Consider the following 27,907-nt stretch of genomic DNA (forward strand, 5'->3'; position numbering starts at 1 on the left):
GCGCCATTGGCAGCTGAGTAAACGGGTAGTGACGTCATGACGTCGCCTCCGCATTTACAATGAGAAGGCTGGAACGAAGCCGCCCACAGCTTCTTTCCAGCCCGCCCCCAGCCGCCGAAGGCACACGATCAGACACCGGGCCTCCTGATCGCACGGGAGGCCCGGTAACAGCGGCGGAAGGGGGGATATCCCCTCCCGCTCCTCCAGTATAACAACCGAGCGGCTTTTAGCTGCATTGGTTGTTATACTCGGGTAGCCGATCGCCCGCTGTAAACAACAGTACCGGGATGATGCCTGCAGCTGCGGGCATCATCCCGGTATAACCCCGGAAAGCCGAGTACACATATCTGCGTACGGTCGGCGGGAAGGGGTTAATAATGCATTTGCTTACACCAGTGCTGGGTTATTAATGCACTTGCAGACACCAGTGCTGGGGGTTAATAATGCATTTGCTGACACCAATGCTGGGTTAATAATGCGTTTACTGACACCAGTGCTGGGGGTTAATAATGTGTTTACTGACACCAATGCTGGGGGTTAATAATGCGTTTGCTGACACCAGTGCTGGGGGTTAATAATGCATTTGCTTACACCAGTGCTGGGTTAATAATGCGTTTGCTGACACCAGTGCTGGGTTTAATAATGCGTTTGCTGACACCAGTGCTGGGTTTAATAATGCGTTTGCTGACACCAGTGCTGGGTTTAATAATGCGTTTGCTGACACCAGTGCTGGGTTAATAATGCGTTTGCTGACACCAGTGCTGGGGGTTAATAATGCGTTTGCTGACACCAGTGCTGGGGGTTAATAATGCGTTTGCTGACACCAGTGCTGGGGGTTAATAATGTGTCTGCTGACACCAATGGTAAGGTTTAATAATACGTTTGCTGACACCAGTGCTGGGTTTAATAATGCGTCTGCTGACACCAGTGCTGGGTATAGTATAGTATATTGTTGCTGGTATAGTTTATTGTTTTTGAAGTTTTGAAAGTTTGCATGGGATATGAAAACTTGTCATGTGGCCCTCAGGCAATTTGAGTTTGAGACCCCTGGTCTATAGCAAGACAATTTGGGATCCTTATTGGACTTATGGATAGGGATGATATAAACCTCTGCCATAGAGGGCGGGAGAGCTCCAACCTCCAGGCAATGAGTGAAAAGGGAAGCCAGTAAGGGGGCCAATATATCAGCATGTGCTTTATAGAATTCAACTGGCAGCCCGTCAGGCCCGGGGGCCTTACCCGTAAGGAGGGAATTAATTACTGTAAGGACCTCATCCGTAGTGATGGGGCAGACCAATTGGGCTCTCTCAGGATCCGACAGCCTTGAAATTCTTTCAATATAGCCTCTGGAGATGTGATGGCATCACCTGTGGGAGAGGTACGCTCGGGGATCAGGGTGAGAAGGGTATCATGATGGGACATCGCCAGCAGTCTGCCATTCTCATCTTCATGCTCAAAGAACCTTTGCCTCGTGTGAAATAGGCCCAATCTTTTGATCTCTGCAATATGTAAGTGGAGATTCCATTTAGACGCCTGTAAAAAGTCGAAATTAGGGACAGATGGGTCAGACCCATACCGGGCAGAAGGCATCTCAACCTCCTCTTCCAATGCCACAGTAGTGGCAGCTTGATTTGTCTTTACCACCTTAATGGCCAAGATATAGTGACCCCTCGTGACAGCCTTAAAAGGCACCCTATACCATTTCTGGAGAGGGTGACCCTGCATTAGACCCCCAATAGTCACGCAGGACCTGTGGAGTTTGTTCTGCAATATCCACATAAGAGATCCATTGAGTGCCTAGAAGCCACATGGAGTCATTGCGAAGGGAATGAGATTTAAACTTGATTACCAGAGGACAGTAATCTGAGAGACCGGCAGCGAGATATACAGCCTCAACAATATCAGTCAGCATGGCAGGGTTAGCAAATGCATAATCGATTCTGGAGGAAGTTTTGTAAGAGGTGGAATAACAAGAATAGGCTTTGGTGGAAGGGTATTTCCATCTCCAGAATTCTGTTACACCAGCTAACAGCTCAGTTTTTCAGTAAGTCCCCAGTGCAGGACTTAGGCGGTATAGGTCTATCTATGTCCGGAGACAGGATGGCATTAAAGTCACCCGTTAGCAGCAACTTGGCAGCACAATAGGAGAAAACAGCATACATTATTTCAGGCTTGAACTGAGGAGGAACATATATGCCAGCAATGACATATTGCTGCTGCCCAATGTGAGCACCAACAGTACATACCTGCCATGAGGGTCAGTGAGTACTGCCTCAACAACACAAGGAAGGGATGTATAAAAATCGATACCCCTCTGGCATAAGTAGATTAGGAGGCATGAAATGCCTTCTGCACCCAGGGTTGCCCATCAGATGCATCTCTTGTAGAATCAGAACCTGTGGACTATGCATTTTGACATATTGAAATAAAAGAGCCCTCTTAAATTTGGAGTTAAGGCCCCTCATATTCCAGGATACAACAGATACTGTATCTCGGTCACGTGATGCCATGATTAGGAGAGTAACTTACTTTACAGGAGGATCTAGGGACCGAAACAGATCCAATCAGTAATAGAGCACGAGCCAAGATTTACCTTAAACAAAACAGAACATTCCCAGCACAACATGCTTTCCCTAACAGTACCTGGCACTTCCCAAAAACACATGGGAGAGTCGGGTAACGGTCTAGATCCTAAACAAAACAAGCAACGTGAGCATAGGCCACTGTTTGATGGCAGGTCTTGGGCAGAGCCCAACGTGTTAGTGCAAACACTGGTGGTCCTCCAGACTGCACACTCCAGGAAGGAAAGGAAGGATGGGATTGATCTTTAGGGGACTCAGGAGGATAGGTAGTCAGATAGCGAAGCAGCAATTAGTCAAAAAATTAAGAAGTAAGCTGAAACAGATATCACTTGGTGACTAATCACCCAGGCCCCAACAATTAACCCTTCTATTGTGGAGCTGATAATTAAGCCCATCTTGCAGAAAAGAACAGTAGGCACAAAGGAACAGTATATTGGCCCGGGCAATAAGGGTTACTGATCAGATTCCAGGATAAAAAAAATAAGACAAGGTCAATGAAACCAGTAGGCCAACAGAGCCTACAAGGCCTAGGCCCAAATACTTGTGGAGGATCTGGCTGGTGGATTACCTCTCTCACAGGGAACTCACAAAAAGGTAGAATTAGCGACCATCTAGCCAAGATGCCACAGCCGCCGGAGTTTCAATAAACTTGGCACATTCACCGTCCATGACCCAGCGCTTACTAGGATAGAGAAGGCTAAACTTGGAGCCTCTTGCGGACCTCCGTGAAGGAGCAGCACCTTTGCTGTATATCCGGTAAGTAGTCAGGGAAGAGAAGGATCTTGGTGTTCTCATATCGTAGATTTTGCTGCGCTCTGGCCACCGTCATCTGGTCATGGTCACAATAATTGAGCAATTTTAAAAAGGAAAGGCAGCGGTGGTGCCCCCGGGATAGGCGGTGTGGGGGGGACCCTGTGGGCCCTCTCCATAACAAACGTAGACGGCATAGCAGGGAGGTCAAGCAGCTGGATAAGGAAAGATTCAGCGAACTCCGCAGGCTTAGAGCCTTCCGCCCTTTCAGGTAGGCCAAGGATCCAAATGTTGTTTTGTCTAAGTCTATTCTCGGTATCAATGGCTTTGTCCTGGATATGGCTTTGACTTCAATAAGACCCCAAGGTCTCCTTCAGGCTGGAAAGACCGAGATAAAAAAATAAATAAAACAGTCTCGGCCTTTCCAGCTGCGTCCCCGAAAATTGTTCACTTCCACTGGCCCAAACGTGACGTCAGAACATCACACCCGGCCCTCCGAAGGTCATAGAGATTACTGGGGACGATCTGGTGGGGGATGTCCCCTCTCACCGCCTGTAAGAATGATCAAGCGGCTGAACTGCCGCTATGATTGTTCTTATAGTGCATAGAATCGCTGGCTGCAAAAGATGATATCTGAATGATGCCTGTAACTGCAGGCATCATTCAGATATCTTTTGCAGCCAGCGATTCTATCTGAATGATGCCTGTAACTGCAGGCATCATTCAGATATCCCCATTTAAAGTCAATGACGTCATATGACGTCCTTGGGCTGGAAGTGGTTAAATACTTTTTTTTTTTTTTTTTTTTTACATACCGTCACCTGTGCAGTACAGGGTCGTCATATGACTGGTGTGGCTGTGATCAGGGACACTGACTGGTGATAGTGGGCTCCATTCACAAAGCAGTATCTTACCACATCCAAGTATGCGGTAAGATACCGCATAGCGTTTTTCTCCCTTTCTCCCCCCAAAGCACCTTGTCCCCAAGGGCCTCTTCCCCACAACCCTGGACATTTATTGTGGGGGTCTGCGGGCGGGGGGGGGGGCCTTATCGAAATCTGAAAGCCCTCTTTAACAAGGGAGTCCTCATATCCCTCCCCCACCCATGTGAATGAGTATGGGGTACCGTTTTTCTTTACTTTTTCCAGTCGGCTGTGGCGGCGGGCATTGTGATTGACGATAGATCTACACTGGGGGACATGTTTCTAAATTTTTAAATAAAGGCCACGCTTGCTCTTGTGTCCCTTTTCTGACCTGCAAGTTCAGATAAGGTTCTGGTATGGATTTTGAAGGGGGGGGCCACACCATTTTTAATAAAAACGTTGGCCGTGCCAACGCAATCCCCCCCCCCGATTTTTCAACTACCACCAATTTTTTTTTTTTTTTCTTACTTTCAGCTGTTTGTAAGGAACCCCTCTGACAGTTGATGACTTATTGATTGTTAAGGACGTGGCTGCCACCTGCTAATTAACAATCAGGATTCCTGTAAAGGATGCTGACGGCTGCTGGTCCCTTAAATGCCGCAGGCCTGGACCACTACTTATTTACCGCATGCATTTTAAGCATGAATTTGTTTTATCTGTTTTTTAGGGAAGATATGCAGACCCTGGTAGAATACATACCATTATGGAGACGGTACATTGACGATGTTTTCCTAATTTGGACGGGCAGTAGAGAGGAGCTTTCCTGCTTTTTTGATGGCCTTAAGTCAAATTCGTACAACCTCTCTTTTACTATGGAAGCCAATCAGTCCACTCTAACCTTTTTGGATATAACAATTTTTGTTAATCCAGATAGGACTATAGGGACTACCCTTTTTCGGAAGCCTTCAGCAGGAAATTCTCTCCTGCATGCTACCAGCTCACATCCACACTCCATAAAAAGAGCGTATTTGAAGGCTAAAAAACAGGACCGGTCACACTTGATCCATGGTAGAACTACCCCCAGACTGGATCCTGGTCTGAGACTATTCACCAAATTTTCAGGACAACATCAGCAAGTACGGGATCTTCTCCAGAAACATTGGTACTTACTGATGGGAGACCCTAATGTCTCCAAACACCTCAAAGATCATCCGGAAATCACCTATAGATGTTCTCGGTCGGTCAGGGACCATATTGTCCATAGTCATTATGCCCCTCCCTCTAAGGATAAGACCAATATTAAAGGGACCAGACCGTGTCACAAGTGTGACTTCTGTAGATATATCTACTCATCACGTAATATTGCTCTTCCCAACAGACAAGTTTACAATCCAAACTTTCTGGCCACTTGCCAATCCATCGGCCCTGGTTTAAACGATATGTTAAGTTTTAAGCCTTTTCTTTGAAAAAAATTTTTTTTTGATCCACCACCTACCTTATTTATTAATTAGGTATGATTGTTGTTATTTTTTATTACATACATACACATATTATATACATATACACACACACACACACATATATATATATATATATATATTATTTATTATGTCATTTATTATGTCATTTAATCTGCACATTGTCTTCTGCCCTTCCAGCCTTTCCTCCACCTTTTTTTTTTTTTTTAGGTATGTACGGACACCTAGGGCACTTTGCTGTGGGTTTTTAATCAATACTCCGACAGCTCTGTGCCCTTTGCATGGGGACTGCCTGTGGCTCTTGCACCCGGGTTTCATCATTTTCCATCCCTTTTTTCCTCCTAGACTGGGAGGCATTTTTGCCCCCCTGTATCTCCGGTGGTTTCCTTTTCAGGGCTTTGGGCACCAGATTTTCTAAAATGGCCACTGCACAATGTACGCCGTTGCGTCATGAGCGCCGTCAGACGCCGCCATGCCGGAGGGGGTATAAAGCGGGGATTTCCCGCTACCTTTTGGCATTCCTTCTGAACGTGAGGCGGGTAACGTTGTGGTCCTTCTGGCGGACCACTCCTGTGTCCTCTTCTATTACTTCCACCAGTAAGTTTCCTTATCCTTGGCGGATGCCATAGATTTGTCATTGAATTTTTTTTTTTATTATTACTTTTCATTCACCCTTTCATTGCTGATTCTTTTGAAGTTATAGGTTCCCATTCATTCTCATTCAGCATCTGCACAGGCTGTCTGACCTACGGGATCCATTTGTGGGCCAGTCATACATCTTGCAAAGCAGCGCTTACTCCCCATCTCCTTTCAAGGAACCCTCCACATAAGAGGCATTTTTGTCTTTAACCATCCTTTGGATGTGATTTCAATACCCAATTGATTCTATTCACCTCACTAGGTATTCCCAACCTTTACTGCCCTTGGCGGCTTATTGTTATAGTACTTTTTGCAATACTTACCTCTTGACTTTATTGGCTGACATTATTATTATTTTTTGATTCCTACAGAGAGTTTCATTCACTCTTCGCATAGGAATTTTCTTCTTTTGTCCCTATCTGCATACCTTCCATGGGAGGCTAGTCTTGAAGGGCATAACGCATTGTGCATAAATTTGATCTTCCAAGTTACCTTTACAGACATTTCCAGTCTCTACAACATTGGTAAGGTGAAATTGGATTTAATTTTTTTTTTTGTGTTATATATGCCCATTGTAATTATTTACCCTTTAAATGTGTATTTTTTTTTAGTAATTTCTTTGATACATCATGCCTGTGATATCTATACCCTGTAAATGCTTACACAAAATGCACTATTGTATACTAATTTAATGATGATATATATTGAATGTAACCAATGTGGTTATTATGCATATTTCCGGACATGAACATTTATTGTTTATTCATTTCTCATTTCATAGTTGATCAGATGCCACACTATATCTCCTGAAGAAGCTTTAGAAAGCGAAACATGTCAAGAAAGTGGTATTAAGCTCTGTATCATATCTTTATAGATTCATCTTGGAAATATATCAGTTGTGTTGTTTCATGTCTGTCTTTTTACAGAAAAAGATTTTTTAAAGATTTAATAATAAAGTATATATATTTTTTTATTCTTGCTATTTTCTTCTTGTCTATTGAGCACCCTTAAAGTCCCGTGACCTCATTGGAGGCCTCAAGTCCCTCTCTTTTCAATTTGCATTAAAAAAATAAAATTTGTGAATTGACCTTTGATGCGGTATTCATGGAGTGTTTTTGCTTTATGTGATAAATACCGCATAAAGCAGTAGTGAATTGACATTTTCAGGATCACATGCAGTATTTGGGAAAACACCTAAATACTGCATGTGATCTGGTTCTGTGAATGAAGCCCACTATGTATGTAAAAAAAAAAAAAAAAAGTACTTAATTTTTATAACTTTTTTTCATTTCTTACATTTGTTACTGTTTTTTTTTTTTCATTCAGAGTAATTTTCAGTGTCACCATAGTGAAACTGTACTACTCTGAGGGGGTGATCAGTGATTTTTTTTTTTTTTTTTGCTGTTACAATGATGATCCTTATAACAGCAATATTACTGATCTGTGATTGGCTACAGCTAATCACATGGTACAGGGTGCTGTGCTTGGCCCAGGTACCATATCATAGCTGTGGGCCAATCACAGCATATGAAACACAGCTCTTTATGAATGAAGTTGGATCTTAACAGCTTTGTTGAAATTGTGATGTGATCGCATAACGATCACCAAGTTGCAGGTACTGTTATCCACAAACTGGAGCAGGTTGGATGACATACATGTACTTCATCCAGCCTGCCAGTGCCAGCCGCCCACCGTAAAAGTACTGTGGGTGTTTGGCAAGTGGTTAAACAATATTTTTTAAATCGTAAAATTATCAATTAATTTAGCGAGACTGTTGCTCATAGAAACTTCCTGCCTCCAACAGGGATACTGTTTATTATAGCATCAAAAAATGAGGGGAAGAGGGGAAAGAGGTAGGGGGGGGAGAGGGGATGAGGGATGGGAGGGGAAGCGGGAAGGCGTGAGTACACCTATATCGGATCGTAGGTAATTGTTTGATAGTTTGACCCGTTAGGGTATTGTTGCTGTAACCGTAACTATACAGTATCACACAATGGGTAGGGGGGAGAGGGGAAAAGAACCCGATAGGGTGGGTTCAAAAAAGGGGTTACTTCGTGCAACAATAGATTATGGAGTGGATATAGTGATAAAAACAATTTTAATGGACTTATGCATAAAAACAAACACAATGAATTTACTATTACTAAAAATGTGTAGTATATTAGGCCTAGAATATACCAGACAAGGACAAACTTGACAAACAATACATCTAATAAACATATAGTGCTACCCGGTCAGGGCATATTGCAGTTTGCCACATTGGCCTGTTTAGTAGGGTCAATCAGTCAAATTGTATTGGATTACTTTCACCCTAATGGGGATTCCAATTGGTGTTTAAACTATAATATGGGCCCCTGTGGCATAAAGCAATGGGAGAGTGTTGGACACAGTGGAAGAAAAGGATACCAGTGGTGTATAAGGCAGGATGGAATTCCGTTGTTATTAAAGTATTAGGGATAAACTGTCCCTCTGATTTGGATATGGGGCAGTATGTGCTGTTGGTCTTATAGCCGTATTTTCCCTATATATTTTTTCGGAAGTCCTTAATAACCTGTAGAGATGTTAAAAATGCAAGTTCAAGCTGATGCCAGGTGTACTGTGGTACCATAAACAGACAATGATCAGTCTAAATTGGTGTTAGAGCGGCAGTGCAGTCACTCAAATCTTGATCTAGTTGTATAGTTGGCATACAGTTGCTGTTAGTATTGAGTTATGTTGTTGTTAGCTGTACATTACCACTGTCTTCCACGCCGCTCTTACTCAGGGGTACTATAGGCCGTTAGTCCTGATAGCCATGGCTGCCATTGCGTTCCTGTTTCAGGCACGGGATACCCACAAAATGCTTCTGTACGTTGCGGTATTCCGCTTGTCAGTGTAGGTAAGGGTTCCCGTCTCTCGGAGGCGCTTGGCGGGCCTTTGATTGCTCCTTTCAGGGCTGCGGTTGTGTCCTCCTCGGATCAGCTCCTTCGCTGAGTGTCCCCCTCACTGCCCTGAGCGCACGGACCGGGTTGCGCAGTGACGTCAACGCGTTTCGCCGTGACTCAAATGACGTAGCTTCATCTTTGGACGTTCATTGGTCGGTTACCTCACACCCTTCTTATAGTATCTTTCGCTGAGGATCGCCGCCAATGGAAGATTGTAAAATGATTGAAGGGTTTTTAAGCCAATCGTAAGTGGCTGGTTGTTCATAACGGCCTATCTGCCAATGTAAACATTGTGATTATTTTAAACGCAACCGTTACTCGGGCTTTTCTCTTAGGAAAGTATCCTAACGCATATTGAGAACCTCCTTACCTTTTAGTGGAGGTTGTAGGGAGAAGATGGTCTAATGTGGGTGAGGAAGAAAGAAGAAAGGATAGGCATAATGGCAGAAAACGGGGCCATCACCATGGTTGTTAAGTGGTATCAAAATAAAAGTAGAAATAGAATAGAATAGAGGGGAAAGCCACAAACCCCAGAGTCATGCCGAGTGTTTACATGTACATATATATACGTCAATTTTAGCAAGACGGGGTGGCAGTTATTCAGAGATCTCATTGTGGTTATTCCTAAGGTGAGTTAATCTCTATTCACTATATAAGTGACACCCAGCCATGGTGTAAGTATAGAGTAACCTATACTTTGTCCGTGAGACAATATGATCTAAATACATGGTTTCGCTGTTACTGTCACCACCGTATTTAGTTAAGCACGTTAAAGGTAATAAATAGCTGAAGAAGAGTTGCAAAGCAGTACAAGAATCTTGGCTCGCACCATATAGTGTGTTAGAAGAGATGCTCACTATGGTGTAGCTTAAAACAGTTTCAGGGTTCCAAGAACACTTGTAGATTCAGTTCGGTGTTTAACCCCACCGGAATCAGGGACTTTAACCTGTATACCCACCACTTTTCTTTTTGGAGGAGTATACGGTCAAAGTCTCCTCGTCTGGTGGGCAATTTTAGGGCGTATATACCTTTAATAGTTAGCCCTTCTGAGGAACCTCCATGGCACAGAGCAAAATGTTTGGCCAGGGGTTTTTCGGGTATCTTACCTTTAGTGTTGATTTCCCTTAGGTGTTCACCGAATCGTATTCTCAGAGGTCTCTTAGTTTTGCCAATGTATATTTTAGGACACGGGCACGTGATTAAATAAATCACTCTTGATGTTGAACAATTAATGAGATCGCGTATTTCGCGTACCAAGATGGTAGCTCGCCGAGCCCCAAATTTGGGTGATATGCTGATTCAATCCGAATTTGTTAAGGAACCAGACCCTACCTGGCTATCGAAGTACCCACGAGCAAAGGGTATGTTCCCCTGTAATAAATGCCAAATGTGCCCCTTTGTTCACCGAACCTCCACATTTTCAGATGCTCTCAATGAAAGGACATATGAAATACGCGATCTCATTAATTGTTCAACATCAAGAGTGATTTATTTAATCACGTGCCCGTGTCCTAAAATATACATTGGCAAAACTAAGAGACCTCTGAGAATACGATTCGGTGAACACCTAAGGGAAATCAACACTAAAGGTAAGATACCTGAAAAACCCCTGGCCAAACATTTTGCTCTGTGCCATGGAGGTTCCTCAGAAGGGCTAACTATTAAAGGTATATACGCCCTAAAATTGCCCACCAGACGAGGAGACTTTGACCGTATACTCCTCCAAAAAGAAAAGTGGTGGGTATACAGGTTAAAGTCCCTGATTCCGGTGGGGTTAAACACCGAACTGAATCTACAAGTGTTCTTGGAACCCTGAAACTGTTTTAAGCTACACCATAGTGAGCATCTCTTCTAACACACTATATGGTGCGAGCCAAGATTCTTGTACTGCTTTGCAACTCTTCTTCAGCTATTTATTACCTTTAACGTGCTTAACTAAATACGGTGGTGACAGTAACAGCGAAACCATGTATTTAGATCATATTGTCTCACGGACAAAGTATAGGTTACTCTATACTTACACCATGGCTGGGTGTCACTTATATAGTGAATAGAGATTAACTCACCTTAGGAATAACCACAATGAGATCTCTGAATAACTGCCACCCCGTCTTGCTAAAATTGACGTATATATATGTACATGTAAACACTCGGCATGACTCTGGGGTTTGTGGCTTTCCCCTCTATTCTATTCTATTTCTACTTTTATTTTGATACCACTTAACAACCATGGTGATGGCCCCGTTTTCTGCCATTATGCCTATCCTTTCTTCTTTCTTCCTCACCCACATTAGACCATCTTCTCCCTACAACCTCCACTAAAAGGTAAGGAGGTTCTCAATATGCGTTAGGATACTTTCCTAAGAGAAAAGACCGAGTAACGGTTGCGTTTAAAATAATCACAATGTTTACATTGGCAGATAGGCCGTTATGAACAACCAGCCACTTACGATTGGCTTAAAAACCCTTCAATCATTTTACAATCTTCCATTGGCGGCGATCCTCAGCGAAAGATACTATAAGAAGGGTGTGAGGTAACCGACCAATGAACGTCCAAAGATGAAGCTACGTCATTTGAGTCATGGCGAAACGCGTTGACGTCACTGCGCAACCCGGTCCGTGCGCTCAGGGCAGTGAGGGGGACACTCAGCGAAGGAGCTGATCCGAGGAGGACACAACCGCAGCCCTGAAAGGAGCAATCAAAGGCCCGCCAAGCGCCTCCGAGAGACGGGAACCCTTACCTACACTGACAAGCGGAATACCGCAACGTACAAAAGCATTTTGTGGGTATCCCGTGCCTGAAACAGGAACGCAATGGCAGCCATTGCTATCAGGACTAATGGCCTATAGTACCCCTGAGTAAGAGCGGCGTGGAAGACAGTGGTAATGTACAGCTAACAACAACATAACTCAATACTAACAGCAACTGTATGCCAACTATACAACTAGATCATGATTTGAGTGACTGCACTGCCGCTCTAACACCAATTTAGACTGATCATTGTCTGTTTATGGTACCACAGTACACCTGGCATCAGCTTGAACTTGCATTTTTAACATCTCTACAGGTTATTAAGGACTTCCGAAAAAATATATAGGGAAAATACGGCTATAAGACCAACAGCACATACTGCCCCATATCCAAATCAGAGGGACAGTTTATCCCTAAGGCTCGATTCACACCTATGCATGTTGCTTTTGAGCGTTTTTGGAGGTTTTTTTTTCATGCTTGCCGCGTTTTTGAGCCGCGTTTTTGCCGCGATTTGCGTTTTTTTTTTTTTTTTTTTTCATTTTTTTTTACAGTCTTACAAAAAAATTACAAAAAAAAAAAAAAAAAAAAAAAAAAACGGCAAAAACGCACCAAAAACGCATCAAAAACGCTGCAAAAAAGGTGCACTTGCGTTTTTGATGCTTGTCCATTGAAAACCATTACATGCAAAACGCTGCATTTTGCATGAGAAAAAGTCCCCGACCCTTTCCAAAAACGCTGAGATACAAAAAAGCATTGATGTGAACATGTTCCATAGGAACCCATGTTAAAAAATTCCCGTGCATTTCTGCAAAATGCAAAATGCATCAAAAAACGCGCTAGTGTGAATGGGGCCTAATACTTTAATAACAACGGAATTCCATCCTGCCTTATACACCACTGGTATCCTTTTCTTCCACTGTGTCCAACACTCTCCCATTGCTTTATGCCACAGGGGCCCATATTATAGTTTAAACACCAATTGGAATCCCCATTAGGGTGAAAGTAATCCAATACAATTTGACTGATTGACCCTACTAAACAGACCAATGTGGCAAACTGCAATATGCCCTGACCGGGTAGCACTATATGTTTATTAGATGTATTGTTTGTCAAGTTTGTCCTTGTCTGGTATATTCTAGGCCTAATATACTACACATTTTTAGTAATAGTAAATTCATTGTGTTTGTTTTTATGCATAAGTCCATTAAAATTGTTTTTATCACTATATCCACTCCATAATCTATTGTTGCACGAAGTAACCCCTTTTTTGAACCCACCCTATCGGGTTCTTTTCCCCTCTCCCCCCTACCCATTGTGTGATACTATACTGTTTATTATGCCTCTGAAATTTACAATTTACAACTGGATAGAAATTTAGAAAATCAGTGCACCTACTGTATTGTTTGCATACCCTTCACCGTTTCATGCTATCACTCTGTTCACCTGCCTTTTCACATTGTAAAACAAAAAATACAAAATACTTTAAATGGATGGGTGGAAAATGGCAATTACCTTTGCCAGAAAATCAGTTTGAAAGGTGTCCACAGGTTGCTTAGGCAAAACAGGGGGATATTCTTCATCAGAATCAGAATCAACTGTCAGCTGCCTTTTCCGAGCTTCATGCAACATTTCCCTATAGAATTTCCATGTAATAAAATTATATGTATTATAACATTATTTATGAAAAATATGGTGCTAGTTTCCACTCATTTCAACTATTTACCTCATCTCTTTCTCATCTTCCTCTTCCTGTCTTCTTTTAATCTCCTCTTCTGTTTCTCTGTAGTGAACCAACATAGAATCAAAGTCCACATTTGCTTGCCTCTGGTTCAGCTCCTTCAACTCCTGCAAATTTTCCAATACATCCATCTCCATTTTGGAGTCCTTTGTCCTATTTTCGAGAACCTATAACACAAATGTATGCATATTAATAAAAAGGGTAACTTTTTCACGCACAGAGGGATAACAGCTCGTTGTTTTGGCTTACAGGGTCAAAGAAAAGGCCTAAAAGGCCTCTCCTAGCATATTCATAAATGTCTTCTTTCAGTCTCTATTTTCTGAGTATCCCCTTTTCCCTTTTTCTGTAACCTGCTCTATTTCCCCCCACTGTAATTCTTTGTTGCTACCCAAAATGCAGAAATTTCTCTGCAGGGGTCCAATCCATGCAAACACTTTGTATAATGGTGTTTTCCTCCAAAGATCGGTTTTTACTTTCAGGCTGGGTTCACACCGCAGCACGGAGTGGCTCACAGCAGGGGCCCAGTGCATCCCTGTTCACCAGTTCAGGTCCAATTTCAGCCTGAATTTTTGGCTGAATCCGGACCTAAAACAGACCAGAAGACACATAGGACTCCTGCAATTCGCAACAGTGCTGTGTGAACCGGCTTCGTAGAGAGACAGTCACCATCTCTGGACATGCGAAATGGATGCGTAGAAAGCCGCAGCCAATTCGCAATAGTGTGAACCCAGCCTCTGATACACTGATGGCGTATAAACATCTCTGGGACAAACAGTTTTGCCAACTTTCTTTACATTCATTATCGTTTGGATACCTTCATTGGGTTATTGAGCTCCTCCTCTTCTCTTTCCTTCTGAAATCGCTTCTCTTCTTCCTCAATAAGTTTTTCTGCTTGGAAGTTGCGTGTAGCTCCATGCTCCATGGCATAGTCTGTGTTCTCTGGGTCTGTCTGTAAACATGATATAAGCCCAATTACAAATATAATCAAATACATTTGAACACACTTACATTACCCCTTTGAACACATAACACATACATTTGTATAACAGCAACAGTTTTAAATCTCTTTCAGGAACTGTGCAAGTGATGCATATCTGGATCTTTTTGAAGTTGACGTTTGTGAGTTCTGCTTTCCACAGAGAGGTGGAATTGATTTTTTGACTTAGGACCAATAAAATCTGTTTCCTGAAATAGAGTACAGAACACCAGCTCTTTAATCATTACGACTGGGATCTATGAAGCTACCCTCAAGTGAATGGACACTGGCAAAAAAATGTTTACTTAACTGTAAATCCTATATCTTGGAATACAGTACAGGACACAGACTGAGTATTCATATACAGGTACACTGGGTTATAGACTAATACCTTCAGGTGGTTGGACACTGGCTAAGCTTTCAAGGCGACTTCTTCTGAGTGCCTCTCTTACAACCCTTCCTCACTTTGTGAAGCCTCAGATTTGTAACAATCAATGCAGAGTAACCAAGGAATGGAAGGGAAGGTTATCCGTGTGCTGTATTGAACTCTTAGATATGGAATTCACAGGCAAGTCAAAATTCCTCTGATCGTACAATACAAGACACAAAAGTATTTATAGACCCTGGGACGTTCCAAGCAATGAATGAGAAGGCATACAAAACGGGTCCAAAAGGAACCCAACATCAGAGTGCCTGAAAGCTGAATCTGCAGAAGAATGGACATTCACCTGGTTGAACTTTGAAAAACTATGAACAAAGGACCAGGTAGCAGGCTTACAAAGCTGGCCTACAAAGGCTTGGTGCTGAATTCCCCAGGAAACTCTCACCAATCTGATGTAATGTACACAGATAAACATAGGAGGTGATTAGATTTCATATTTCTATTTAGATATACATCCCGCAATGGTGGACTTGAAAGCAGGGTGTCCCTTGCAAGGCCCTGAAGACAGAACAAATAGGAAATCTGTCTAATCAAAGCTGTAGCTTTTAAGTAGACTAATGGTTATTTAAGGTGAGATCAACTAAGAGAATATTCCTGATGTGTTCTAAAAGGTGTTCTTCAGCACAGAGGACCAAGTAGAGATCCCCAAGGAAGAACAGAATATAAGGACGAAAGCGGTCTTTTAACTGATTGCCGTCCGGCTCACGCCGATATAAGTCGGCAGACGGGCGCACACAGGCAGATTAACGTACGTTGATCCTTAGGAAGCGGTTTGCGGGGGCGCCCCCGCCGTGACCTCCGTGAGTGTGATCGCGGGTCCCGCGGACTCGATGTCCGCAGGGATACCCGCGATCATCTCACGGAGAGGAAGAACAGGGAAATGCTCATGTAAACAAGCATTTCCCCATTCTGCCTAGTGACAGGACACTGATCACAGCTCCCTGTAATCGGGAGCGGTGATCAGTGTCGTGTCACACATAGCCCCTCCCCCCCACAGTTAGAATCACTCCCTAGGACACACTTAACCCCTACAAGGCCACCTAGTGATTAACCCCTTCACTGCCAGTCACATTTACACAGTAATCAATGCTTTTTTAATCGCACTGATCGCTGTATAAATGTGAATGGTCCCAAAATCGCGCCAAAAGTGTCTGATCTGTCCGCCATAATGTCGCAGTCACGATAAAAAACGCTGATCTCTGCCATTACTAGTAAAAAAAAAAAAAATATTATGAAAATGCCATAAAACTGTCCCCTATTTCATAGACGCTATAACTTTTGCGCAAACCAATCAATAAATGCTTATTGTGATTTTTTTTTACCACAAATATGTAGAACAGTGGTTCTCAACCTGGGGGTCGAATGATGATTTGCCAGGGGTCACCGAATCCTGGGCTGTTCCTGAATCCTGCACCGCTCTCCCAGCCTTTTCGCGGCCGCTCAGCAGGGCTGTCCCTGGAGCCCGCGGTCGCCCACTCAGCCTCTTCGCAGCCACCCATTCAGTTCACTGCATGGCTGGGGGGCAGAGACTAGAGATCAGCTGACTGGTGAGGAATGTGAAGTGGGAGAGACTGGAGGAGACCCTATCTCCTGATTTTAGCATAGGTGTCACTGCTGCAAGACACCACAAAGTCAGAGACACAGTGAAGCCAGAGACACAGTGAGTAACACTACCTGTGATTATAGTTGCAATTAAAAGTCCCCACTACAGTTCTCAGATCAGCAGATGACCTTGATCAAGAGCACCTAAGTTGGCTGATCAGAACTTCCCCCAGTGCTGCCACTGATCCCACCCACCACCAGCACTGCCACTGATCCCACCCACCACCAGCACTGCCACTCATCCCATTCCCCGCACCCACCCACCAAAGATTAAGACAATGGATAAAAATAGAGAGTACATGGAAGGGAGAGGAAAAGAGGGGGGGGGGGAACAAAGAATAAGAGAAAGAACAAGAAAGCTCTATTTGTGGGGAAAAAATGATGTCAATCTTATTTGGGAGCCACGTCGCACAACCGCGCAATAGCATGGTGAGAGGGTGACAACAGTTGGTGCGATTATTCGCAAATGGAAGAAACACAAAATATCTGTCAATCTCCCTCGGTCTGGGGCTCCATGCAAGATCTCACCTCGTAGAGTTTCAATGATCACGAGAACGGTGAGGAATCAGCCCAGAACTACATGGGAGAATCTGGTCAATGACCTTAAGGGAGCTGGGAAAACAATTGGTAACACTACGTGGTGAAGTACTGAAATCCTGCAGCGCCCGCAAGGTCCCCCTGCTCAAGAAAGCACATGTACAGGCCCGTCTGAAGTTTGCTAATAAACATCTGAATGATTCCGAGAAGAACTGGGTGAAAGTGTTGTGGTCAGATGAGACCAAACTCTAGCTCTTTGGCATCAACTCAACTCGCCATGTTTGGAGGAGGAGGAATGCTGCCTATGACCCCAGCAACACCATCCCCACTGTCAAACATGGAAGTGGAAACATTATGTTTTGGGGGTGTTTTTCTGCTTAGGGGACAGGAAAACTTCACAGCATCAAAAGGGACAACGGACGGGGCCATGTACCGTCAAATCTTGGGTGAGAACCACCTTCCCGCAGCCAGGGCATTGAAAAAGGGTCGTGGATGGGTATTTCAGCATGACAATGACCCAAAACACACGGCCAAGGCAACAAAGGAGGGGCTCAAGAAGAAACACATTAAGGTCCTGGAGTGGCCTAGCCAGTCTTCAGAGCTTAATCCCATAGAAAATATGTGGAGGGAGCTGAAGGTTCGAGTTACCAGACATCAGCCTTGAAACCTTAATGACTTGGAGAGAATGCCCTAGAGGAGTGGGACTAAATCCCACCTGAGATGTGTGCAAACCTGGTGGCCAACTACAAGAAACTTCTTACCTCTGATTGCCAACAAGGGTTTTGCCACCAAGTACTAAGTCATGTTTTGCGAAGGGGTCAAATACCTTGTTTCGCTCAATAAAATGCAAATCAATTTATAAAACTTTTTTGAAATGCATTTTTCTGGATTTTTTTTTGTTATTATTCTGTCTCCCACTGTTAAAATAAACCAAACATTAAAATTATAGAATGATCATTTGTCAGTGGGTAAACGTACAAAATCAGCAGCGGATCAAATACTTTTTTCCCCTCACTGTATATGCAAGTGGGAGGAAGACTTTCACATGACTTTCTCCGCAGCCCAAGTGGAACAAGCTATCTTGTTTGCACTCAAATCGGCCATTGCTAACAAACTTCAGGAGCAAGGCTACAAGATTTTATTGCTGGTATGGGGTCCCAACGATGCTACACAAGATGTTCCTGCACGCGTCTAACCTCTGCTGATGACGTGGCCAGGAAGAGGGGTTTTAAATGCACATCTTTTAGAGCTGTTCGAAAATCTGTCCTTTTTGGGACCAGGTGTGGTAGCTAGTGCTCAAGCTTACATCCATGGATTTAGGCAATAACCCTATGCGCTATTTGCTTCATCTTAATAGTGTCCCACTTTTTTGGTACAAATTCTCCCTTATGGTGCAGTTGTTGAAAGCAGCCCGTGTCCCAGCTCATTGGAAACAGCCCTTTACCCCTCCCAGGTCTCTGTGGCTGCTCAAAATCAATGATATTTAATGCATGGAATGTCTTACAGCCTTGTTCTACAAGGAGGAGAGATTTCATGATGCGTATCTGTGGTCGATCTTTTCCTGCTCTAATGTCTACCAGGAATTAATGTGTTCTTCGGACACAGGATGCTCTTTGGGTGTCCCTGACCTAGACTGTTACAGACCAGCCTAAACTTGCTACCTTTGGTATCCTTTGTGGGCCTTAGTTTACTTCCCTCCTGGCGCATCCTTCCCTTCCTCCTCCTCACTATTAAAAAAACAAACACACACACCCCCCTTTTTCCCTCCCCTTTTTTTCCCCACCTATCTGTATTCATCTATATACATATTCTGTAAAAAATAAATAAAAAACATGTTTTTGGTCAAAGAACATTAGGTTTCCATCTTCAGAATTATCATAAGCACTCCCTCTCTACTTTCATCTTCCCCACCCCTCTAAACCTTGCACTGGTCACACCTATGCTAACCTTCTTCAGAGCTTAAAGCCCAACATCAGGCCAGAAGAAAAAAAAAAAAAACACTCGCAGTGGGCCTGCAACCTGCTTCCCCAAAAGACATCAGTTAGGCACTGCCACCATCAGTTCATCTTTAAATGACAGTGGGTAGGAGTGGGAGGACCCTATGATCACCGCCGTGACTCCTGTTTAATGTATTGTTAAGGAGGTGGAGGCCTTTAAATGACAGTGGTCAGCAGTGGACAGGCTTTATGACAATGGGGGACAAACCTAAAAAGAGTATTGTGACAGTAGGGGGTATAGAAAAGAGGGGCACCGATACAATGATTTGACAAAGTTAAAGTTAGTTAAATACTGCCTGCTTAGTATAGGAAAATATGGCAATTGTTCCCCTAGCAATACAATTAATAGGAAAAGGCTTGGGGGGACTTAAAAATTCAATTGTTGTGATAATTGTGTGTAATAACTGTCTTTGTGCTCTTTTTCAAGGGACCATGGAAGGTGTTAAATTAGTTTGGATACTAATGTGTGTGTTTTGTTTGCAGGTCCTTCAAAGTGAGAACAACAGTGGCCAAATTTAGCAGAGCAGGTGTGAGGTTAATGTATATGCATAATCGATCACATGGTACCATGAGCTCATTAACCACTTGCCTACTGGGCACTTAAACCCCCCTCCTGCCCAGACCAATTTTCAGCTTTCAGCGCTCTCACATTTTGAATGACAATTACTCAGTCATGTAATACTGTACCCAAATGAATTTTTTGTCCTTTTTTCATACAAATAGAGCTTTCTTTTGGTGGTATTTGACCACCTCTGGGTTTATTTTTTGCGTTATAAATGAAAAAAGACCGAACATGTCTTAGTTTCTGTGATAAAATTTCGCAAATTATTAATTTTTCTTCATAAATTTTGGCCACTGGATATTGTGGTGCAAATCATAAAAAAATTGATCACACCTGATGTACTGTGGCCTCTCATTTCTTGCGACCCGAACAAGCCAGGAAAGTACAAACCCCTTTTTTCAAGTAGACATTGCAAGGTATTTAGTAAGATGCATGGTGAGCTTTTTGATGTTGTCATTTTTTCCCACAATTCTTTGCAAAATGAAGATCCCCCCCACACACACACACAAAATAGACATTGTAATAGGTCATTTATCTCACATGGCATGTGTATACCACAAATGACACCCCAAAATACATTCTGCTACTCCTGAGTATTACGATACCACATGTGTGTGACTTTTACACAGCCTGGCCACATAGAGAGGCCCAACATGCAGGGAGCACCATCAGGTGTTCTAGGAGCATAAATTACACATCTAACTTGTTGACTACCTATTACATTTTTGAAGGCCCTGGAGCACCAGGACAATGACACGTGACACTGACGTGGCACTGATGACAGATGGCACTGATACGTGGCACTGATGACAGATGGCACTAATATGTGGCACTGATGACAGATGGCACTAATACGTGGCACTGATGACACTGATGACAGATGGCACTAATACGTGGCACTGGTGACACTGATGACAGATGGCACTAATACGTGGCACTGATGACAGATGGCACTAATACGTGGCACTGATTACACTGATGACAGATGCCACTGATACGTGACACTGATGACATGTGACACTGATAACAAATGGCACGTGACAGTGACAGGTAGAACTGATGATAGATGGCACTAATATGTGGCACTGATGACAGATGGCACTAATATGTGGCACTGATGACAGATGGCACTGACATCACTTTTTTTTTGTTTTTACTCGCGCTGCAGCGGTTCGCTCTCCCTCCTCACACGCTGTCTCTGTGTGAGGAGGGAGTGCCGGCGATGAGAGATGATCTCATATGTTTACATATGAGATCATCTCTCATTGGCACCGCCGATCGCGCTGAAAATGGCCGCTATGATTGGCCGTTTACAGCGATCTGTGACTGACTGTGTCCAAGGGACACGGCCAGCACAGAACTTCCCCGATGTGCGCCCGCGGGAGCGCGCATCGCAGAAGTAAACAGGAAGACGTCCGGGGACAGCCTCCCGGCAATTAGCGTCCGTGCTGCAGCCGTCTTTCGGCTATAGCGCGGGGCGCAAAGTGGTTAATTAGTAATTGTTTGCAAACAATGAAAAAATTAAACAGTAGTCAGGCATTAATGGTTTAAAAAGTTACAATTGTTGTGATGAGGTACAGATGTTGTGTTTTTTGTTTTTTTCCATTAACTGTCTTTCAGATTGAAATTAGCACTTACTCTTCTCATGAGAAAAGTCCATGGATGTCTTTAATTAAAAAGTTGTTTGTCATTGTTTTCTGGTTGTTGTCTTTATGTGATAATGGCCAGATTTTTCATTTTCTTATTGGTTTTTTTTTTTTACCTTTTTTATTATTTTTAAATTTATGGTTAATTCTCTTTTTGTGTTTTAGTTTTCGTGATTTTTTTATAATTTTTTTTGATTGTTCTTAGTAGATATTGGTGTTCTACTTCTACAGGCCCACTGTTTGTGTAAGCAAATATTTTAGTGGCCAGGTATACTCTATGGCATGGTACCAATGCATTATGGTACCAAGGGGTGGGGAAGGTAGAGAAAGTTTTAGGAAGATATATAAATTCTTTATCATACTTTTTGTTTTGGCGTCACAAGAATTTATTTTTGTGGGGAAGAATACCCCCAGCTAGGTAGGATTGAAACCATGTTTACATAAATGTATGACTCGGAGGGTTGGCCGTGTCATTGCCAGCATCCCTTGTCATTTTTAGAACTAGATGTGTACCTCAAAATGGGATTTTAAGGGCAATGCAGAAATTGGCAGTGTTGAATTATAGTTAAAAAGAAGTTTATTGATACAAAAACGAATAGGATATACATGAACATACACATTGATCTAGTTAAGAATAATTATAAAAACATCAGATATATGGAAACATATGATGCATCCTACTGCTAGTTACAAGTACCACCCCCGATAGGTGTGATGGCGTCCTGATAGCAGATTTCCAACGCGTTTCAACTTATTGTAAGGATAAAGTCTTCCTCAGGGAGGGACTGCATCACATTCTAAAATTTTAAGTAACAGCATGATTATTGGTATATACTTAAATATTTGTTTGTTACCTATATCTACAGAAATCGCATTACAACAGAAAAGTATTATATGCGACTTACATTTGCGACTACAGAAATCGCATTACAACAGAAAAGTATTATATGCGACTTACATTTGCATTTAACTATGAAAAATCGCTTTCCCAGTGCTGGCAGGGGTCCTAACACGTGATTGTCAATGCTGCTCAAATATCCTCTACGGGATGGCCTGGTATATTGTAAAGAAACCAGTATTTGGCAGTCGTGATAATTAAACAACTGAAAAACATGAAGGTATAAGGGAAATGCTAAGAAATTGAACATCAAAAAGATCAAAGAATGGAAATAATGGTGATTCGTAGGGGAAATAAGGTTCCCCAGGGCCATCATAGAGTAAAAGAGATCAAATACCTTAAATTGATTGTGTCAGGTGTATTGTTCCAAGTGGCAGGGAGCTCTGGTCCTGGAGTACCTCTCTGTAACAAAGCCAGTTGTGGAATGCTGCCTGTGGCCATCCCTGGCGTCCTAATATATGGGGTGTGGGCGTGGCTAAGTGATGGGCGTAGCCCTATTCTAGGTAGAGTCTCACATTCATTGGTGGTGCAGTGGAGGGGGTGCGACTTCAATTGGCTGCTGTCACTGTTTAGAGGAAGCACCTTTGTACAATGTATTGAGGGGAAGCGTCCAGAAGCTTCCCTGTTGTCTAGGTAGCAGACGCTTGGACCTCCTCAAAAAAAAAAAAAAAAAGTATCAGACTATGCACAGCGGTGTATGGGGTACTGTTCTATGCTGATGTCATAGATGTCACCAAGATATACAGTGACAAGTATGACAAAAAGTAGCAGGTCTATACTCCCTCATTAGAGATGGAAAAAGAAAGGAAGAAAAATTGTATAAAAGAATTGCAAAGAATTGTTTGAAATGGGGATAGTACTGATGAAATATGAAATATATATAATAAGAGAATGTGAAGGGAGATTTTTATTCTTAAATATGCCCAAACCTCTTTATGATGATTGTACTGTCATTGAGCGAATGGCAGAACATCAAAATTAGGGCTTATAACCACCGACACAGTAGGAAATCCCGGGGCATCAAAATAAGATCTGACGCCTTCGGGGTATTCGGGCCATGATGTTGCGTCATGGCCCCCCCCTGTGCCGGGTAGGGATAGTGGGCAGAATGGCAACGGTATCATTGGCCCTTTGTTTCAGCACTGAGAGGCGGATTCATATGGCTCAGTCGCATGAAAAAAATGCATCTGCAGAAATAACAGCAATTAACATAATACTGTATAAAAAATAGTTACACAAAAGAGATTACAGTAATTACAGTAAATAAGTTTAGTTAGAAAAACTCTCCTATATAGTTTCTGACTGGGTAGGGTGTAGAGTCTTAGCAGTTTAAGACATATGATCGTCAATGGGGAGATAATGGGCCTATGGTGTTGTGGAGGGAGCCCTCTGTTTCTCCGCAAGGGGTACTGGAATAGAACTCCAGTTCTAGAAAAGCAGAGGTGCAAGAGAACAAAGAAGGTGAGATAAAAATTATGTTAATCCGTTTTCCCCGAGCTGAAGCCCTCCAAGAAGGGTCTGAAACTTTCGGTTTCATTTAGGCCTGGGGGGGTAGTGGCCCTAAGGTACCTTATCCAGCGCATTTCACGCTGGAGGAGGACCTTGTTCCAGTCTCCCCCCCTGAGTGGCAAATGAATCCTATCAAGGACTGTGAAGTTCACCGAGGGTAATCGGTAATTGTGATATCTGGCAACATGCCTTCCCAAAGGCAGATACAAGTTGCCGATTTGCATACTTTGCATATGTTTGTCGACACGTTTTCTAAATTCCTGTCTTGTTTTGCCCACGTAGAAGGCACCACACTGGCACTGCATGAGGTATACCACACCCTGCGTCTTGCAATTGGCAAAATGACGCAGGGAAAAACTTTCCCCATTGGGCAGTGCCAGTGTGGTCCTCCTACCGATGACTGGACATTGGGCACAGGAACCACATGGGTATGTACCCCATGTTTTACAGGGGTCCTTTCTTGCCGTGCCCTTGTATTCACTTTGGATGAGTGCATTTCCTATTGAGCCAGGTTTTCTATAGGTGATTTGGGGTTTAGGACCAATTAGTCCTTTCAGGATTGGATCATCTGTAAGGATGGACCAATATTTGGAGATAATTTTATTAATTTTAAAATGCTCATTAGAAAATCTCACAATAATCCTTGTAGTGTCGTCTTCTTTGGTTGGTTTCTTTGAGAAGATTAAATCCCTTCTATTGGTTTGCTTAACTCGGTTGAACGCTTTTTTTAAAGAGGATTTGGAGTAGCCTCTGTTCATGAGCCTAATGGTATTGAGACCATGAGGGTATATAGAGATAGTAACTGCTAATAATCTGATGCTGCTCTTGTTTGTTTATTTCTATGTTCAATAATGAGGTGGCTAATATCTAAATTTTGGGAACCTGGAGGAGGAACATCAAGCCATACTTGTGGTGGAGATTGGAATATATGCAGAGCGTTATATGGATGGCATAAGTGGAATCCCACCACCCACGACACCTAGGTTAATACAGAGCTTTGAAATGCCCTAGCCCAAAAGAAAAAAAAAAAGAGTTTCCTCAGCCTCTGGCAGAAATGATGGAAAGAAATTATAAGTTCCTTGTTTAACCACTTGCTTACTGGGCACCTAAACCCCACTCCTGCCCAGACCAATTTTCAGCTTTTGGCGCTGTCATTCTTTGAACAACAATTGCGCGGTCATGCAACACTTTTTTCCCCACAAATAGAGCTTTCTTTTGGTGGTATTTGATAAGGCGGCACTGATGGGCAATGATAAGACGGCACTGATAGGTGTCACTGATGGGTGGCAGTGATGGGCACTGATGGGTGACACCGATAGGCAGCACTGCTAGGTGACACTGTTATGCACTGATTCATGGCACTGGCAGGAGGTACTAGTTGGCTCAGATGGTGCGGCTTCATCTCTTACTCTTCGGGACCAATGTCCCTTGCACATAAGCAAGTGATCGGCTTTTTTTTCTCCTCACGCTGTCAGCGTGGGGAGAAAAAGAAAAAAAAAAGAAAAGATTACCGTTCTTCTGTTTACATCACGTGATCCAGGACTGGAGCATCCCAATAAGTATGCTCCATTGAGTGCCATTGGTGAAAACAGTCAGGGACCAGCACTGCTGGAGATGAGGGACTCTCCTAGCTGCCAGGGGAAGAACTCCTCCAGTGAGAGTGGGGGGTCAGCAAAGGGAAAGGAAAGACAGATTCTGGTGGTAGGGGACTCAATTCTTAGAAGGACAGAGAGGGCAATCTGTAACCAAGACCTGAAGCGCCGAACAGTATGTTGTCTACCGGGCGCTCGGGTTCGGCACATCACGGATCTTGTGGACAGATTACTGGGAGGGGCTGGGGAAGACCCAGCTGTCATGGTGCACGTTGGCACCAATGACAAAGTCAGAGGCAGATGGAGTGTCCTAAAGAACGATTTTAGGGACTTAGGTGCTAAATTGAGGAAAAGGACCTCCAAGGTAGTATTCTCAGGAATACTACCGGTACATCGAGCCACACCAGAAAGGCAGAGGGAGATTAGGGAAGTAAACAAGTGGCTGAAGAGCTGGTGTAGTAAGGAGGGGTTTGGGTTCCTGGAGGACTGGGCCGACTTCTCAGTCGGTAACCGGTACTATAGAAGGGACGGACTGCACCTAAATGAGGAGGGTGCAGATCTGCTGGGAATGAAGATGGCCAAAAAGTTAGAGGGGTTTTTAAACTAGGCGATGGGGGGGGGGTCCAGAGACAGTGATAGCCAGCGCGGATGATATTCCAGAGGGTAGTGTTGGGGGCATTAGTGGTAGGTTAACCAAAGCACAAAAACACAAGGTGAGTATAGTAGCAAGTCCTAGTTGCAATTTTGAAACACCCAATACGAGGACAATATGCGACCGGCCTAAACTATGTGGCATGTTCACCAATGCCAGGAGCATAGCAGACAAGATGGGTAAACTAGAGATACTGTTGTACAAGGAGGATTTGGATTTTGTGGGAATTTCAGAGACCTGGTTCAACAGCTCTCATGATTGGCTGGCAAACATTCAAGGGTGTACCCTATACCGCAAGGATAGAGAGGGTAAAAAAGGGGGAGGGGTATGCCTATATATCAAGAATAATGTACAAGCGAATGTGAGAGATGACATCACTGAGGGAGCTAGAGAGGAGGTGGAATCCTTATGGGTAGAGCTCCAAAGGGATGAAGCTAAGGGGAAAATAATACTGGGAGTATGCTATAGGCCCCCTAACCTGAGGGAGGAAGTGGAGACGGATCTCCTATCACAAATTGGATTAGCAGCAAGGATGGGAAGTGTTATCATAATGGGGGATTTTAATTATCCAGACATAGACTGGGCGGAGGGAACCGCGCATTCATTTAAGGCTCGCCAATTCCTTAATGTCTTGCAGGACAATTTTATGGGTCAGATGGTAGACGCACCAACTAGAAATAAAACATTACTGGATCTACTGATTACCAACAATACAGACCTGATCACAGATGTGGAAATACGGGGCAATTTAGGTAACAGCGATCACAGGTCAATTAGTTTCAGTATAAATCAAATAGGAAACATAAAGGGAATACAAAGACACTGAATTTCAAAAGAGCCAACTTCCCTAAACTACAAACCTTGCTAAAAGGCATAAATTGGGATAAAGTATTAGGAACAAAGAATACGGAGGAGAGATGGGTTTGCTTTAAGAGCATATTAAATAAGGGCATTAGCCAATGTATCCCATTGGGTAATAAATTTAAAAGAGCGAACAAAAATCCTGGATGGCTTAAAGGGGTTGTAAAGGTAAAAATTTTTTCACCTTAATGCATTCTATGCATTAAGGTGAAAAAACTTTTGACAGTACCGCCGCCCCCAGCCCCCCCGTTTTACTTACCTGACGCCTCGAATCTTCGCTCCTCGTCCTCGTCAGCTTCATTGCAGCTCAGCCTGGTCGCTGATTGGCTGCAGTGGATGGATTGAAAGCAGCGCAGCCATTGGCTCGCGCTGCTGTCAATCACATCCGATGACGCGGCGCGCCGGGGGGCGGGGCCGAGTGATACAGCGAGCGGCTATAGCCGCCGGCTGTATCACGGGAGCGCGCCCGCAAGCACTCACCACCGTGCGAGGGAGCTCGCATGAAGGTGGTAAATGCTTGCGGGGAGGAGCTGAAACAGCCGCCGAGGGACCCCAGAAGACCAGGTTCGGGGCCACTCTGTGCAGAACGAGCTGCACAGTGAAGGTAAGTATAACATGTTTGTTATTTTAAAAAAAAAAAAAAAAACATCTTTACAACCCCTTTAACTCCAATGTAAAAATGCATATAAAAGCAAAGGAGAAGGCCTTCAAAAAATACAAGGTTGAGGGATCATCCTCAGCATTCAGACTTTATAAAGAATGCAATAAGAAATGTAAGGGTGCAATTAGGACGGCTAAGATAGAACATGAAAGACACATAGCAGGGGAGAGCAAAAAAAAATCCCAAGAAATTCTTTAAGTATGTAAACAGTAAAAAAAGGGAGGACAGACCATATTGGCCCCATAA

The 27,907-nt window shown here is 43.4% G+C and overlaps 1 protein-coding gene across 2 annotated transcripts in view; it reads right to left on the minus strand.

Moving 5' to 3' along the window:
- The window catches only part of YJU2 (YJU2 splicing factor homolog), a 223,981-nt gene that overhangs the window by 88,615 nt on the left and 107,459 nt on the right, over positions 1-27,907 (minus strand). For both annotated transcript variants that reach the window (XM_073594991.1, XM_073594982.1), the window contains exons 4-6: positions 14,541-14,675; positions 13,712-13,893; positions 13,501-13,621 (exon numbers count right to left, since the gene is read on the minus strand). In XM_073594991.1, the coding sequence (XP_073451092.1) occupies positions 13,501-13,621; positions 13,712-13,893; positions 14,541-14,675 (438 nt within the window). The remainder of the gene's footprint in view (positions 1-13,500; positions 13,622-13,711; positions 13,894-14,540; positions 14,676-27,907) is intronic.

The sequence above is a fragment of the Aquarana catesbeiana genome, linkage group LG01 (assembly GCF_042186555.1).
Source record: "Aquarana catesbeiana isolate 2022-GZ linkage group LG01, ASM4218655v1, whole genome shotgun sequence".
Classification (NCBI taxonomy): Eukaryota; Metazoa; Chordata; class Amphibia; order Anura; family Ranidae; genus Aquarana; species Aquarana catesbeiana.